This window comes from Chiloscyllium punctatum, chromosome 11 (genome assembly GCF_047496795.1).
Source record: "Chiloscyllium punctatum isolate Juve2018m chromosome 11, sChiPun1.3, whole genome shotgun sequence".
Taxonomy (NCBI): Eukaryota; Metazoa; Chordata; class Chondrichthyes; order Orectolobiformes; family Hemiscylliidae; genus Chiloscyllium; species Chiloscyllium punctatum.
Window position 1 is genome coordinate 61,307,510 of NC_092749.1, and position 16,797 is coordinate 61,324,306.

The 16,797-nt window shown below is 39.1% G+C and overlaps 1 protein-coding gene across 2 annotated transcripts in view; it reads right to left on the reverse strand.

Annotated features, from left to right (window-relative positions):
• LOC140483029 (proteasome activator complex subunit 4-like) overlaps positions 1–16,797 on the reverse strand; it is a 196,808-nt gene that overhangs the window by 80,399 nt on the left and 99,612 nt on the right. For both annotated transcript variants that reach the window (XM_072580909.1, XM_072580910.1), the window contains 4 exons: positions 11,499–11,561; positions 11,203–11,298; positions 1,004–1,135; positions 585–794 (listed from right to left, as the gene is read on the reverse strand). In XM_072580909.1, the coding sequence (XP_072437010.1) occupies positions 585–794; positions 1,004–1,135; positions 11,203–11,298; positions 11,499–11,561 (501 nt within the window). The remainder of the gene's footprint in view (positions 1–584; positions 795–1,003; positions 1,136–11,202; positions 11,299–11,498; positions 11,562–16,797) is intronic.

Here is a 16,797-nt window from a genome sequence, read left to right on the forward strand (position 1 = left end):
CAAGTTGTATCTTAACACCTGAAAGAAATTCCTCTTTCCTAAACCCCAAATGACTTGACATAAAATCACATGATTATAGGTTCTAATTAAAAAGGCCAGATGTTATTCTTGAACAACCCTTCCCTTAGTAAGCTCTTACAACCAGAAAGTTTGAAGGAAATCCAATTTTTTGTTTGACAGAAATCTAGAGCAGTAAAGTTGTCATCTAAAAATAGCAGCAAGACAGACTTGAACCCCAAAGATTGTGTCTGCATGTGCTTTCACTTTCCTGGTTCCATCTTGTTGTTACTGACTCTCCCTTCGATCTGAAAGCAGCTGAGCATTGACCCAACTCCTACTTCTCCCTGTCTATCCAAAATAAGCAGCCTCCAAGCATACAGGAGAGAAATTACAGTCTGTGTCATTAACTTTAAACAGTGTAGACCATGCTAAAGGCCTCCACTATCAGCTCCTAGAAGTCAACGCAGCATGAAAAGGAGAGAAGCTTGACTTCATGCTCAAATGTTGAGCATTTTCTTACATTCAAATGAGAGGAAAAAATAGTCCCATAAATTTGCCTGATGAGAGCATCAATAATTACTTACTCCAAAATCTAGGCCGATGGTTTCATACTGTCGATGTATCTTCTCTGCAAGGTCATCAAATAAACGAACTATGGAAGGTTTCTCCAAAAACATTGCTTTGCTGAGTCCTGAGGAGACTATTGCTGGCCATGTAGCAACAATGCAGTCCCAGTCATGAAGATTGGCCAGGCAAACTCCATTGTGGTTACCAAGAAGACAGTACAAAGCACCCTGGTTTGAAATATATACAGAAGAAATATTTTAGTCTCAAATGTACCAGTCTGTCATTGCCTTTGGGTACAAAAGTATACCACTGACATATAGAAAGATAACATTAAGTCAGATGGGACATTTGCTAACAGAAGAACCATATACAAATTGATACAATAGGACTGATATTGGTACTATGATAATGCTTCAAGACATATCAAAATACTTACTTTCAACTGTTGTTGACTAATATTCTGTCTGTCAGGATGCAAGTATTCCAGCACCAGTGGAATAAGATCTCGACAACAAAAATTGTAAGTCCCCAAGGCTGTGAAGAAAACTTGCTGGGCTTTACTACGCACCTGCAAATGCATACAACCATTGAGAAAAGGCAGGACAATTTTTCCACGGTTTAAATTACAATTTCTTATTCAGGAAATTATTTAAAGAATCATTTAATGAGTGATGAATTGTAAATCTGACATTTTAATAAGCAAGTGTATCCAATGCCAAAATTCCTAATCGCTTTAGCTGCTCGGGAGGATTTAAACTAGTAAGATGGGGTGGGGGTGGGAGTGGGGAGGGACCCAGGGAGATAGGGAGGAAAGAGGGAAAGAGATCAATCTGAGACTGGTACAGTTTAGAATAGAAGCGAGTCAAACAAACCGTCAGAGCAGGCAGGAAAAGGTAGGACTAATAAATTAAACTGCATTTATTTCAACGCAAGGGGCCTAACAGGGAAGGCAGATGAACTCAGGGCATGGTTAGGAACATGGCACTGGGATGTTTATAGGACTGGCAGCTTAATGTTCCAGGATACAAATGCTACAGGAAGGATAGATAAGGAGGTGAGGGGGGAAGAGGGGTGGCATTTTTGAAAATGGATAGCATGACAGCTGTACTGAGGGAGGATAGTCCCGGAAATACATCCAGGGAAGTTATTTTGGTGGAACTGAGAAATAAGAAAGGGATGATCACCTTCTAGGGATTGTATTATAGACCCCCTAATAGTCCAAGGAAATTTAGAAACAAACTTGTAAGGAGATCTCAGCTATCTGTAAGAATAATAGGGTGGTTATGGTAGGGGATTTTAACTTTCCAAACAGTGTTAAAGGTTTAGATGGAGAGGAATTTGTTTAGTGTGTGCAAGACAATTTTCTGATTCAGTACGTGGATGTACCTACTAGAAATGGTGCAAAACTTGACCCACTCTTGGGAAATAAGGCAGGGCAGGTGACTGAGATGTCAGTGGGGGGCACTTTGGGGCCAGCGACCATAATTCTATTAGATTTAAAATAGTGATAGTAAAGGATAGACTAGATCTAAAAGTTGAAGTTCTAAATTGGAGAAAGGCCAATTTTGACGGTATTAGGCGAGAACTTTCGAAAGCTGATTGGGGGCAGATGTTCGCAGGTAAAAGGGCAGCTGGAAAATGGGAAGCCTCCAGAAATGAGATAACGAGAACCCAGAGAAAGTATATTCCTGTTAGGGTGAAAGGAAAGGCTGGTAGGTATAGGGAATGCTGGATGACTAAAGAAATTGAGGGTTTGGTAAAGAAAAAGAAGGAAGCATGTGTCAGGTACAGACAGGATAGATCAAGTGAATCCTTAGAAGAGTATAAAGGAAGTAGGAGTATACAGAAGAGGGAAATCAGGAGGGCAAAAAGGGGACATGAGATAGCTTTGGCAAATACAATTGATGAGAATCCAAAGAGTTTTTACGAATACATTAAGGACAAAAGGGTAACTAGGGACAGAATAGGGCCCCTCAAAGATCAGCAAGGCGCCCTTTGTGTGGAGCTGCAGAAAATGGGGGAGATACTAAATGAGTATTTTGCATCAGTATTTACTGTGGAAGAGGATAAAGAAGATATAGACTGTAGGGAAATAGATGGCGACATGTTGCAAAATGTCCAGATTACAGAGGAGGAAGTGCTGGATGTCTTGAAGAGCATAAAAGTAGAGAAATCCTCAGGACCTGATCAGGTGTACCCTAGAACTCTGTAGGAAGCTAGAGAAGTGATTGCTGGGCCTCTTGCTGAGATATTTGTATCATCAATAGTCACAGGTGAGGTGCTGGAAGACTGGAGGTTGGCAAACATGTTGCCACTGTTTATAAAGGGTGGTAAGGACAAGCCAGGGGACTATAGATTTGTGAGCCTGACGTCAGTGGTGGGCAAGTTGGTCGAGGGAATCCTGAGGGACAAGATGTATTTGGAAAGGCAAGGATAGTCAACATGGCATTATGCATGGGAAATCATTTCTCACAAACTTGATTGAGGTTTTTGAGGAAGTAACAAATGGGATTGATGAGGGCAGAGCGGTAGATGTGATCTACATGGGCTTCAGTAAGGCATTTGACAAGGCTCCCCATGGGAGACTGATTAGCAAAGTTAGATCTCACGGAATACAGGGAGAACTAGCCATTTGGATACAGAACTGGTTCACAGGTAGAAGACAGAGGGTGGTGGTGGAGGGTTGGTTTTCAGACTGGAGGCCTGTGACCAGTGGACTGACACAAGGATCGGTGCTGGGTTCTCTACTTTTGTCATTTACATAAATGATTTGGATGTGTGCATGAGAGGTACAGTTAGTAAGTTTGCAGATGACACCAAAATTGAAGGTGTAGTGGATAGCGAAGAGGGTTACCTCAGATTACAATAGGGTCTTGACCAGATGGGCCAATGGGCTGAGAAGTGGCAGATGGAGTTTAATTCAGATAAAGGCGAGGTGCTGCATTTTGGGAAAGCAAATCTTAGCAGGACTTAGACACCTAATGGTCATGTCCTAGGGAGTGTTGCTGAACAAACAGACCTTGGAGGGCAGGTTCATAGCTCCTTGAAAGTGGAGTCACAGGTAGATAGCATAGTAAAGGCAGCGATTAGTATGCTTTCCTTTATTGGTCAGAGTATTGAGTACAGGAGTTGGGAGGTCATGTTGCTGCTGTCCAGGACATTGGTTAGGCCACTGTTGGAATATTGCGTGCAATTCTGGTCTGCTTCCTATTGGAAAGATGTTGTGAAACTTGAAAGGGTTCAGAAAAGATTTACAAGGATGTTGCCAGGGTTGGAGGATTTGAGCTATAGGGAGAGGCTGAACAGGCTAGGACTGTTTTCCCTGGAGCGTCAGAGGCTGAGGGGTGACCTTATAGACGTTTACAAAATTATGAGGGGCATGGATAGGGTAAATAGGCAAAGTTTTTTCCCTGGGTCGGGCAGTCCAGAACTAGAGGGCTTAGGGTGAGAGGGGAAAAATATAAAAAGAGACCTACGGGGCAACGTTTTCACGCAGAGGGTGGTATGTGTATGGAATGAGCTGCCAGAGGAAGTGGTAGAGGCTGGTACAATTGTAACATTTAAAAGGTATTTAGATGGGTATATGAATAGAAAGGGTTTGGAGGGATATGGGCCAGGTGCTGACAGGTGGGACTAGGTTGGGTTGGGATATCTGGTCGGCATGGACGGGTTGGACCGAAGGGTCTGTTTCCATGCTGTACATCTCTATGACTATCTCATTTGCTTTTTATACATCGAGTAAATAATGTGAATAAACATGTTGCAAGTTAATTATACATAGTTACACATAAAATGAAGAGCGTTAAAGGTATATTTCACCAAACTGCATTTTTGAAAATTTTGTGGAAAAGGTTTGTCATACAAAAGCAAGAACAGAATATGTCAAATGCTGTCCACATAATTCATCAGCCGTATTGTCTAATTAAAGCATTTACTTTTGTCTCCATTTGTACCATTTTTTAATATTATTTGTTTACTTAAGGTAATATGGATATTTTTAGATCTTCATAGATTTTCTTTATCAATTCTCCTCTCACCTTATGGTAGGAAAAAAGCCTTAATAAATAGAAGCGTTGCCAAAACTTACAAATATATGAATTAAGAGCAGAAGCAGAACATTCAGCTCGTGCCTGCATGGCCATTCAACAAAATCACAGCTAATCTGTTTCTGTTTAATTCCACCTTTCCATTTATCCCTCAGATTCTTATTATATGAGGGAACTGAACACCATCTACACTGCCTTAAAAAATTTAAATGACTAGGCCTCCAGCATCTTCTGTGACAGTATCAGCCCTTCAGGCACAGTGGTTAGCACTGCTGCCTCACAGCGCCAGAGACCTGGGTTCAATTCCCGCCTCAGGCGACTGACTGTGTGGAGTTTGCACGTTCTCCCCGTGTCTGCGTGGGTTTCCTCCGGGTGCTCCGGTTTCCTCCTACGGTCCAAAGATGTGCAGGTCAGGTGAATTGGCCATGCTAAATTGCCCGTAGTGTTAGGTAAGGGGTAGATGTAGATGTAGGGGTATGGGTGGGTTACGCTTCGGCGGGGCGGTGTGGACTTGTTGGGCCGAAGGGTCTGTTTCCACACTGTAAGTAATCTAATCTAATCTAAAACAATGACTCCTAATTAAGGACTTTGAGGTCCTTAGTTCTGGACTCATCCACAATAGGTAACATCAGAACTCTTGTAAACTAACAGTTGAAGTAAGCCCAGTTACTACTTGTGGTGTAGCATAATGTACCATCATTTATTACACCATGAATTTCCAATGCACCACAGCTCACAGCTACAAAAAAATTGTTAAACTCTTAAAAGACTACTTACTTTCATAAATATAAAGGATGGAAAATGAACATAATAAAAGGAGGTAAAAAAGGAATATAAAGAATACATGGTCTAATAGTGTATGAGATTCTAAATTCAAATGTTATGATGTACGGTTACTTTTTACTTGCCAAACTGTAGTATGATTTTGAGTTTGCTAGTTTGAGGGACATATGGGTACAGTTGGTGAGAGTTGGGAATATCTGTTAAATACTATGGCTTGCTAAGCAGAATAACAAATTATGAAACAGTGGAAATAGTATGAGTTTTCATGAACAAGTTGCACAAAAAAGTATTTTTTAAATCAAATTGAAATTTAATCTAGTTTTCTTAATTCAATAAAACTGCAAGCAGGTTAACAGTTAAATCAATCGTAAGTGGGTCCTTGGCTAACAACTGTAATTGGTAATTGGCTAACTGGTTGTAACTCGTAGTTCTGAAGGATACATATTAGCAAAAAGAAGAAAGGGAAAATTTGTGCACAGGGAGCAGTAGATGCTAAGTATTTGAAACCACATAGTAACAATTTAAATAACTGAAGTCATAAGTTAATTGCAGGGGTATGAGAGCCAATTTGCTATGGGAGGATGATGAGGTGATGGTCTCTGTAAGAGCTAGATTCCTCAAGAATTTTAGATCACATTAAAAAGAACAGTTGGCTACCAGTCTGGGAGATAAATGATAGGACAGCAAGAGGAATCAATAGGCTTTTCAGGGTGAGTCACTATTTAAACAGCTTCGTTTTAGGTTCAAGAACATTTTGACTGCAGAACAGAAAACATTTCCCTCAAATAGCTCATTTGAAATTGTGCATTTTGATTAAGGGGCTTAAAACTTGTGAAATCAGGGATTTTTAACAGCAAGTTTAATACCAGTGAATAACATTCGTACCAAGAGACGTCTAACCTGAGATGGCTATGTATAAGATACCAGAGTCCTGTGTTCAACCATTAGGATAGTTAGAGGAAATTTAAAGGGGTAATTTTGCCTAAAAAGTGGAAGCCCCAAGAAATCTCAATTTTATGTGAAGTATAAAGCAGTACTCAGATCAATCTTCTAATTTTTGCTAAGAAAATGTGGGATTTTGCACAATGGATGCAAAAGGAAAAAGAAAAGTTGGTTGAGATTATAAGTAACTGCGTTAATTGCATCTTTCAAAATCATTCAAATGATCTTGAATGCAATGAGAAAGAACGAGAGTGTCAGGAAATAGACACTTCTATCCAACCAGTCCTTGCCGACCATAATCCTGAACTAAACTAGTCCCAGCTTCCTGCGCTTGGTCCATATTCCTCAAAACATTTCTCATTCATTTTACACACCCAAATGTATTGTAAACATGCTAACTTTACCTACACCCACCATCTCCTCTGCAAGTTCATTTCACACACAAACAACTACAAAATTTCCCCCTCAGGTCTTTAAATCTCTCATCTCACCTTAATACCCCCAGCCTTGAAACCCCCATCCTAGGAAAAAGACACCTGTCATTCATATTATCAAAACCCATGATGATTTTATGAACCACGACACGGTCACCTCTCAACCTCCTATGCTCCAGTTAAAAAAGACCCAGTACATCCTTAAAACTCAAACTCCACTCCCAGCAACCTCCTGGTAAGTTTCTTCTGAACCTTCTGCAGCTTAATAATATCCTTCCTATAACAGGGCAACCAGAACGGGACACAGTAGTCCAGAAGTGGCCTCACCAATGTCCTGTACAACCTCAACATAATCTCCTATACTCAAAGATCTGAGTGGTTGTTTTTTGATTCAGCTTTGGTAAAATTCTTCTGACATAAACCACAAATATTATGGCTCCATCCATTTCATTAATTTTTCTGACTCTAAAAACTAACATTACTGGTCTCTACCAATATCATAACAGGGGTTAAATACCCTCTTAAGAGTTAAATAAAAACCTGAAATATATAAATAATGAAGGGAATAATAAACTAGATCCACTCATTCCATATACTAACATTTGTCATATGGGGACTTCAGGATGCCATGTATCTCCTAGATATAAAACTCAGAAAATGTAATTTTTGTTTCCTTGAAAGCTAGCTCAGGGTATCCGCAGAATGTATGCAAAAAGACAGAATTTCCTTAAGTGGACATTCCAACAGGTGGTCACCCTATAACCAAATGGGGTCCAACAAAACATTAAGTGCATGAGTCTGGAATTGTAGTTTTCAGTAATGTTACTGGAGGGTGGTGTAGTTGAGAGAAAATCCATGACAATATGGGCAAATGGATGCACAGGAAGCAAAATAGCATACAAAGCACAGTAGATTAGATGAACAATCAATTTATGCAATGACCAATTTGTGTCTTGCATGGTGTGCTGCTTTACCAAGTTGCTGGGTAAAGAGATGTCACAACAGACCACACCATGGAAGAAAAGGAAGACCTAGACATCGTGGTCCAGACTTTAACTAATGGCATATGTAGGACAAGGTTGAAATCCTATATATAAATTTCAGGACCTACAGACAAAGTTTAAAAGCAAAACTTTAAGTAATAGTGATCGCTGGATTACTTGACTGGATTACTTACAGTCAAGTGCCAGTAAGAGCAGGAGATTAAAACAAATGTGGCTATAGTATGTGGCTAGATAAAAGAATTGGGAGATTCTACAGATTTCTGGGCTTTGGAGATCAGATTTTTAACAGGAGGCAATAATGCAAAATCAATGGTTACAAGGCTGTGACCAATGCCATTAGAGGGAAGTTAATTGATGCTATGGAAGAAGTTCAAACTGATTTCACAGGGAACGGACACCTAGGTAAAACATGTGAGGGGCAAATTAGGTGGAACAAGTGAAATATATATCATGGCAAGCATTTGAAAACAGTGATAACTAAGTTCTTAATAATTATGAAAACAGACAAAGGCAAGTCAAATGGGAAAATACTTCCAATTGGAAAGGGTTTAATTTCAATGCGTTAAAATAGGATCAGGGGTGAGTCGAAACCAAAGACTAGCAGATAAAGCTATAAAAGAGGAATTGGAAACCTTAAAAGGGATAAGGTAGGAAACGTACTGGGAAGGCTGAGAGTGTTTACAAAACAGTGAAAAGCATCCAAAGTTGCCTGCATGATTAAAGAAAAAAGAAGCTTATAAGAAATGCCTAGTTCATTATACAGTAGCTGAATATGAAAACTACAGGAGAATTTTAAAGAAAACCGGTCAGAGGAAGATCAATAATCAAATAACGTAGATTCAAAGTAGTGCAGAAATGAACCAGAGATGACACAATATCAAACAAATAACAAACATTGTCCTCATGATCTGGAATGTGCTGCCTGAACTTTTTATTTCTTTATTCGTCTAACTTACCCCCAAGATTCTGTACTTAAAATGATGTGAAGGTCTGAAATGGGGACTTGTTGTTATTTCTTTATATTTCTAATTTATTCCTAAAAGAATCGGTACCTAGGTACCTAGGTACCTTTGTACCTAAGATGGTGCCATATGCGGCAACTTTGCAAACCTTTCACCGTCCTCATGTGAGTACGTGACAATAAACTTAAGTTTACCTCCACTGTTTAATAATAAGTTTCAAAACTGCACTGGACAAATAGCTGAAGTATAACAAATTCAAGGGCTCGAGCAAAAGAAAAGAACAGGCAGACTCATTGGATAGCTCTTTCAAAGAGCTAGCACAAGCATAAAGAACTGAATAGTCCCTTTATATATCATCCCATGACTATAGTTTTGAAGTAAACTTGGCACATGGAAATGTCCTGAATTCCGGTCAACAATATGTTAGTAGGCATGGCTCTAGAATATCAAAACATGCCAAGGAATGAACAGGAAACAAATTCCAACCATTTGAATAAATTATATTAAAAGGATTTAATGCACACTAAGCCTTTGAAAAAAGAGAGGCACCACATGAAGATATACAGCAAATATAATGGCACGAGGTATTATATACATATGGCTTTACAGATAGAGATCTATAAATGACAAACAGCAAAAGCTACGAAAAATGAAGCTTCTTGGACAGGATAGTGTGTTGCAGTGACAGCACTAATTGAAATACATACATATTTGAGCATAGGAATATTAAAAAAAATTATGATAAATATTTAAGGGAAAGGGCAAACTACAAGGAGTACTGGGGAGAAATAACATTGCTTGTATATTACATTGCAGAAAAACTGCACTGGAGGCAGTCCACAGAAGGTTCATCCCAGGTAGGGAGATGTTGAGTAGATGGTGTTCTGACTCTTAGAATACTAGAAACGGTAGATTAGATTAGATTTCTTAGATGCAGACAGATTGCATCCCCTTGTGGGGAGTTAAGGACCAAAGAGCATAACTTTGGAGTAAGGGGATGCCCATTTAAGAAACAGCTGAGGAGAATATTTTTCTTTGCTCAGAGGTTACTGAATCAGTGGAATTCTTTACCACAGAGGGCTATCAAGGCTGGGTTATTAAGCATATTGCAGATTTTTAATCACTAAGGAAATCAAGGGTTTCAGGGATAAGGCAGGAAAAATGAAATTGAAGATGATCAGATTAACTATGATCTCACATATATTACATGCATGTACAAATGGAAAAAGGTCGATTTAAATGGAAGTAAAGGAATTTCATGCAGCTGCATTAAACATTGAAAGTGTGAGCACCAGTACATAATACCATACAAGTGGCAAACAAAATTCTTTGCTTGGAATCAAAAGCATGGTGGCTCAGTGGCTACTAATGCTGCCTCACACCACCAGGGACTGGGGTTTGATTCCAGTCTCAGGTGACTGTCTGCGTGGAGTTGACACATTCTCCCAGAGTCTGAGTGGATTTTCTCCAAGTGCTCCAGTTTCTTCCCACAGTCCAAAGTTGTGCAGGTTAGGTGGATTGCCTATGTTAAACTGCCTATAGTGTCTGAGGATATGCAGGCTAGGTGGCTAAGCCATGGAAAATGCACAGTTTCGGTGATAGGGTCTGGGTGGGTTGCCCTTTAGAGGATTGGTGTTGACTTGATGGGCTCCTTCCACACTGTAAGAATTCTATGATTGTAAAAGCATTGAAGATAAATAAAAGGTGGTAACGTTTCCCTTGTACAAGACCACAGTTAGGCTGCAATTAGCCTAATATATAGTTATGCTCACATCAATATGGGAAAGCAACAGAAATCTGCATCAATGTTATCAGAGAATAAAATGTTGAGAAATGCTGTTAATTCTATCCCAGTGTAGCCGAGAGGTGGTCAGATAGAGATCTGTAAGATTATCAAGGGATAGGAGACCATCCAACATAGCCTTATATAAAACGGAGCCACACTAGAGTTTTCAGGTGAGGGCTGTTTAGAAAGTGTACGTGCATGCATTGGGGCGAAAGGGCGGGGAAGAAAGATAACAAAAAAAAGAGAGTTAAAAGGGAAAGCAATGCCATAACTAAATAGAATGTAGAATTTCTTACAATAAACAAAGACGATCATAAGACATAGGAGCAGAAATTAGGCCATTTGGCCCATCAAGTATGATCTACCATGATTGAATAGCTGTAAATTCCTCAACTTCATTCTCTTGCCTTCTCCCCATAATCTTTGATCCCCTTACCAAGAACCTATCTATCCCCGTTTTAAACATACTCAGTGACCTGGCCTCCACAGCCTTTTGTGGCGAAGAATTCCATAGATTCACAAAACATGAATTCCCCTTCCATACAGGCAAAGGGGAAACTAGATAAGTGTTTGAAAAAAGATTATTAATAAATGGGCAGGGAGACACATTCAGTCGAGTACAGGGAAAAAGACTCCAAATATTAGATACAGTAAATTCCAAGAATTAAAATGAGTTACCTGACTGTATGTGCTGGTTGACAATAGCAGGAGATCTCGCATCAGGTCACTGTGTATTGTTTTGTATTCACAGCCTTCAACAGTCAAAGTTCGCAGCTGTATACGAGAAACAAAATAATGATCACTTTATGCAAACTGCAATGGGTTAACATTTTGAAATTATAAGAAGGTTTGAAGTTTTGTGAAAAAATGCTGAATTAAAATTTGTTCAAAAGTTTAAATCCATATAGCTTGAAAAATGTATTCACATTAATTCCAGAATAAATAAGAGACCAAGTTACGTAGTCTACACAAACCTCGTGCTGCAGCATAACTCGATCAATCAGCAGTGCTCGGATATGCTGTTTCTTTCCATGCAGCTGTATATTAAAAATAATTGGAAAATTAATTTAGACAATATTGCAAAATAGATTTAGTGACTTAGCATAATATCTACATCACTAAGGAATTACCTGAAATAGATGAAAAAAATGTGTTACAGGAATGGTAAATCTGCAAGTTGCACTGAGTAGCACGTATCAAGAACCAATGTTGTGCTCTAACTGTTCTGATGTACATGAATGATCACAATGCAAAAAGAAAAGAAAGTGGTCATAAACACAAATGATACAATGTGAATTTGATAAACTGAAAGGGAGAAGCAACCCAATCTATAGGTCATACAAGTGCAAGATCTTAAATACTGGGAGAAACCAAAGAGAGCCATGCTTCTATAATGTTAGAATTATCGAAGAGACTAACACCAAACTCAATACCGACCATTTCCAATCAATAGCAAATAAAAGTAAAGCAAACTGAAAGTCGCATTGCTAACTCAATAAATGGTACAGCTGAGGTTGAGGCAAAGCTGTACAGATAGCACTCTGATCAGGTTCTTCATCATCATATAATGGTTAACTCTTATTGAGGTATAATGGAAATATCCAAATTCCAACAGGACCACAAATCCTATAGTCAGTTGTGAGGACAGCTCCATAACCTTGAACCTTAAAGGCTGGCAAATGAGAAGCTACACGTTAAAAGATAAAAACATACATTTATACAGAATCTTTCATCTAGAAAAATATCCAAAGGTGCTTTTATAGATTTTTAAAAAAGGAACAAAAACCAAGATGGAATTGTTAAAATAACAAACCAAAAATTTGATATGAACAAAAAGTGGAGAAACAACAGGAATAATACTATTTAAGTAATGCCATTCCATAGAGTCAAACAAGTGTTCCACCACAAGAACTCCCATACCGTAGGTTGTATCTGCCATCAGAACTAGTTTCTATCTACCCTATTAGTTATTTGCAAAATCCTAAAATCTATGAAAATCAACTGTGGTAAAAGATTTGAGCTAAAAATGTGTTGCTGGAAAAGCACAGCAGGTCAGGCAGCATCCAAGGAGCAGGAGAATCGACGTTTCGGGCATGAGCCCTGAAGAAGGGCTCATGCCCGAAACGTCGATTCTCCTGCTCCTTAAATGCTGCCTGACCTGCTGCGCTTTTCCAGCAACACATTTTTAGCTCTGATCTCCAGCATCCGCAGTCCTCACTTTCTCCTGTGGTAAAAGATTTGCCACCCTGCCAACCAATGATAGGCCCACAAAAGCAAAATCGGCCAACAGTACCAAAAATCACCCAGAATGCCCCAGCAGGCTGACAAGCCAAACTAGACAGCACTCGTAGACAAGAGAATACACTTCAAGCTCCCACTAACAACGTCAGAGCAACACAACTATCCCAAAGTCCAGAAGGCTGTTTCACAACTCAGCAATACCAAGTTAAAAATCACACAACACCAGGTTATAGTCCAACAGGTTTTATTGGAAGCACACTAGCTTTCGGAGCGTCGCTCCTTCATCAGGTGATAGCGGAGAGCTCAATCCTAACACACAGAATTTATAGCAAAAATTTACAGTGTGATGTAACTGAAATTATAGGTGTTAGTGGAGGGCTCAATCCTATCACTTGTTGAAGGAGCGACGCTTCGAAAGCTAGTGTGCTTTCAATTAAACCTGTTGGACTATAACCTGGTGTTGTGTGATTTTTAAACTTTGTACACTCTAGTCCAACACAGACATCTCCAAATCAGCAATACCAAAGCCACACTAACAGCAGGTGAGACAGAAAGGCACCAGCAACAGCAGTGCTCCCAGGACAAGACAATGGAAGCACCTCACCACTTCAGAGGAGACATTAACGCCTACCTGTGAAACCATCGATACTGATAGGATATTGCATCTTGTGAAGGAACAGGACATTGCTCTGATAACTATTTTCCAATTGGCATCATTTTAACTAGATTACTCCATTTCCAGATACATTATATTTTTCCCATTTCTAATGAGCTTTATTGTACAGCCTTAATATAAAAACTGGTCTCATCCTCAGCTTTGGGAAGAGAAATTCTGATCTACCTGTACAGACAGTCAGTTCTGTGTCAGCCTAGTCAGTTTCTCTTCCAGCGATATCGCTTGTAATAAACAGCATGTCAATTTCACCCGATCTGTTTGTGCGCTCTCTATTTTAATCGGGCAAATTTCTGACATCAACCCATAATCAATATTCCAGGAAACATACTTAGGTTAATTTTTCCTCAATAATTTAATGTCTTAAGACTTGTAGCATTCTGATGAATCTATCTTGCACTCCTTTCAAATTAAGAGTTTTGGGAAAACGTTCATAGATAAGATACTAAGTAAAGCAGAATAGGCTGACTTCGAGCACTATCTCAAACTGATCCATGACTTTATTCCAATGGAATGTAGGTGCAAATTGAGTTAAAAGCAAGCTCAAACATAGAAGTGGAAACAGAAACTTTGCAGGGAGTTGCTATGAAAAGAACCACAGTTTGTTGCCTTAGCTTTTCATCTTGCACTGATCACAAACAAAAGAATATCACATTTTAAACAACCACAACAACTTACAGCACAGCATAAAAAGATGCCTATTGACCAAGCCTATTGCTGCGAGAAAACAAAAGTAAACTATTGGCTCCCTAAATTCCTAGATAATTCAAAAAGGGTGCAAATTGAACATATTAATTATCTTTGCAGAGAAGCAGTCTACGTATGAACAATTGTTCCTGGCAGCAAGCTTAACTAAGCTATGTTATGAGCTCAAAATTAACAATTCATCAATATAATTATTGCTGCACTCACTATTGTCGGGGAGGTGATGGCCTAGTGGCATTATCACTGGACTGTTAACCCAGAGACCCAAGTAATGTCCTGGGGACATGGGTATGATTCCTGTCATGGAGGAATGTGAATTCAATGAACACCTGGAATTAAGAGTCAAATGATGACCTTGAATCCACTGCCAATTGTTGGAAAAACTCATCCAGTTCATGCGACTCCAGACCCACTAAGATGTGGTTGACTCTTCACTGGGGATGGGCAATAAACGCTGACTTAGCCAGCAATGCCCTCATCCCAAGATTGAAAAAAAGCAGCCTCGGGATTACTTAGCACATGCTGCTCATTCGCAAAATCACCAACAGTAAACATCTTATTTCAGGTTGCATAAAGCACAGGCTGTATGTAGGGAAGTCCATGATTAACAACATGCTAATTTAGTTATTTTGGCCTCATCCAAGCGAAAGCATAATGTTAACATAACATTGTTTATGTATGGTCGAAGACAGACACTGTTGCATGTTAGAATACCAATAAAAATATCAGGAATTAAGAAACTAGGAAACCACTGTTGATTGTTAGAAAAACCCATCTGGTCCACTGATGTTCCTCGACTCCCAATCCACAGCAATGTGATTACTCAGAGAGCAGTTAAGAGTCAATTTGGGATTTATTGCTGGCTAAGACAGCAATACCAACATCTCATGACTTAATAAAAAGTCCATATGGATCATCTCAAAAGCAAAGGTTTACTCCCATTTACATGGCTTGATTACAGGAAAATGTTTGAAGAAGCTTTGAAGTAAAACAGTATTAACAGGTATCTGTTCTGCATTTACTTTTCTTTTCGCCATTTTGAACTTTAATATGTAGTGATTGAATGTACTATGTTGTATCATAAGTCTATTTTGGTACTAACTTTATAGATTCAGCATAGATTTTGTGTTGCAGCAACTTGTATTCTTCTGTTATTTCTGTTCATTGCAGCTAACAGAATCATGCAAATGTTTGTCACACATTGACAAATGATTTTTTAAAAAGTAAAATATATTGATGGGCTCTTGAACGCTCCAGATTTGGAATGATATTAATTGCTGGGATGCAACATTACATGTCCTCTTATCTCAAAAAGAGAGACACAAGTTACTTTAGGGGAGCCCATTATCTTAACAGATGAGATCAGTAAGCTAACAGAGAAATACTGCAATGAAGGGATGATTCCATAAACAGTTAACATCTTGGGGAATCAGCCAGAGGACCGTAGAAAGTAAAATCAGTAAGGTGGTCACCTTAAAGAAACTATTTAAAATAGAGTACACACTTAAGAAACAGAGACTGATCACGTTTACTACCTGTCTTGGCAGGTCAATTAGGAGTTTCAACATACCACTGATCAGGTACAACGGATTGTAGTTAACAAGAAATAAACAGCACACTTTAGCAGTCCAGTTCATAACAGGAAGAGGAGAAAGATGTTCTTCAATCAACACAGCATTGCAAGAGACAACTGCCAGCAAGATGAGGATCAGTATTCCATTGTGAATTGACAGAACTTTTTTTTTTAAGTATTTTTTCTTTCATACTTATTTTCATAAACAATAAATTCTGTGAACCCTTTTTGAAGAATTTTCTTCCCTGGATTGATCTTGTACTCAGTTGCATTAACACAAGACATAGGTACAGGAGTAGACCACATGGACCATCAAGCCTATTGTCAGTCAACATGATTCGGAGATGCCGGTGTTGGACTGGGGTGTACAAAGTTAAAAATCACAACACCAGGTTATAGTCCAACAGGTTTAATTGGAAGCACACTAGCTTTCGGAGCGATGCTCCTTCATCAGGTGATTGCCACAATCATCTGATGAAGGAGCGTCGCTCCGAAAGCTAGTGTGCTTCCAATTAAACCTGTTGGACTATAACCTGGTGTTGTGTGATTGTTAACATCACTCAACATGATAATGTCTGATCCTGGGCTTCATTTCCACTTTATTGCCCGTTTCCCATATCTTTTGATTCTATGAAACATTAAAAATGTGTCCATTCCAGTATTAAAACATAAACAATGTAGATTACCTAATCCTCTGGGGCACAGAATTCCAAAACCTCAACCTTTAGAGTGAACAAATCATTCATCTTAATCCTAAATAATCGTCTGTAATCTGAAGGCTGTGCCTCCCTGTTGGATTGCCCAGCTCCATGTTGGATTACCCAGCAGAAATTCTTTCAGCATGCACCATATCAAGTCCCTCCAGATTCTTGCAGAGATTGTTCTGCTATATTGCAACAGTTGCTCTCCTCTGCAACCTTGAGTTATTAGAAAGTAGCGCTATGGAAAAATGCTATAGAAAAATCACACTGTAGGAGATCGGTAATATAAAATCACAATAGCCGTTCACTAGAAAGTTCATGTTATCCAAAAACAGCATCCACATTTCGATAATGCTGTGAAGAAGAGTCATCTAGACTCA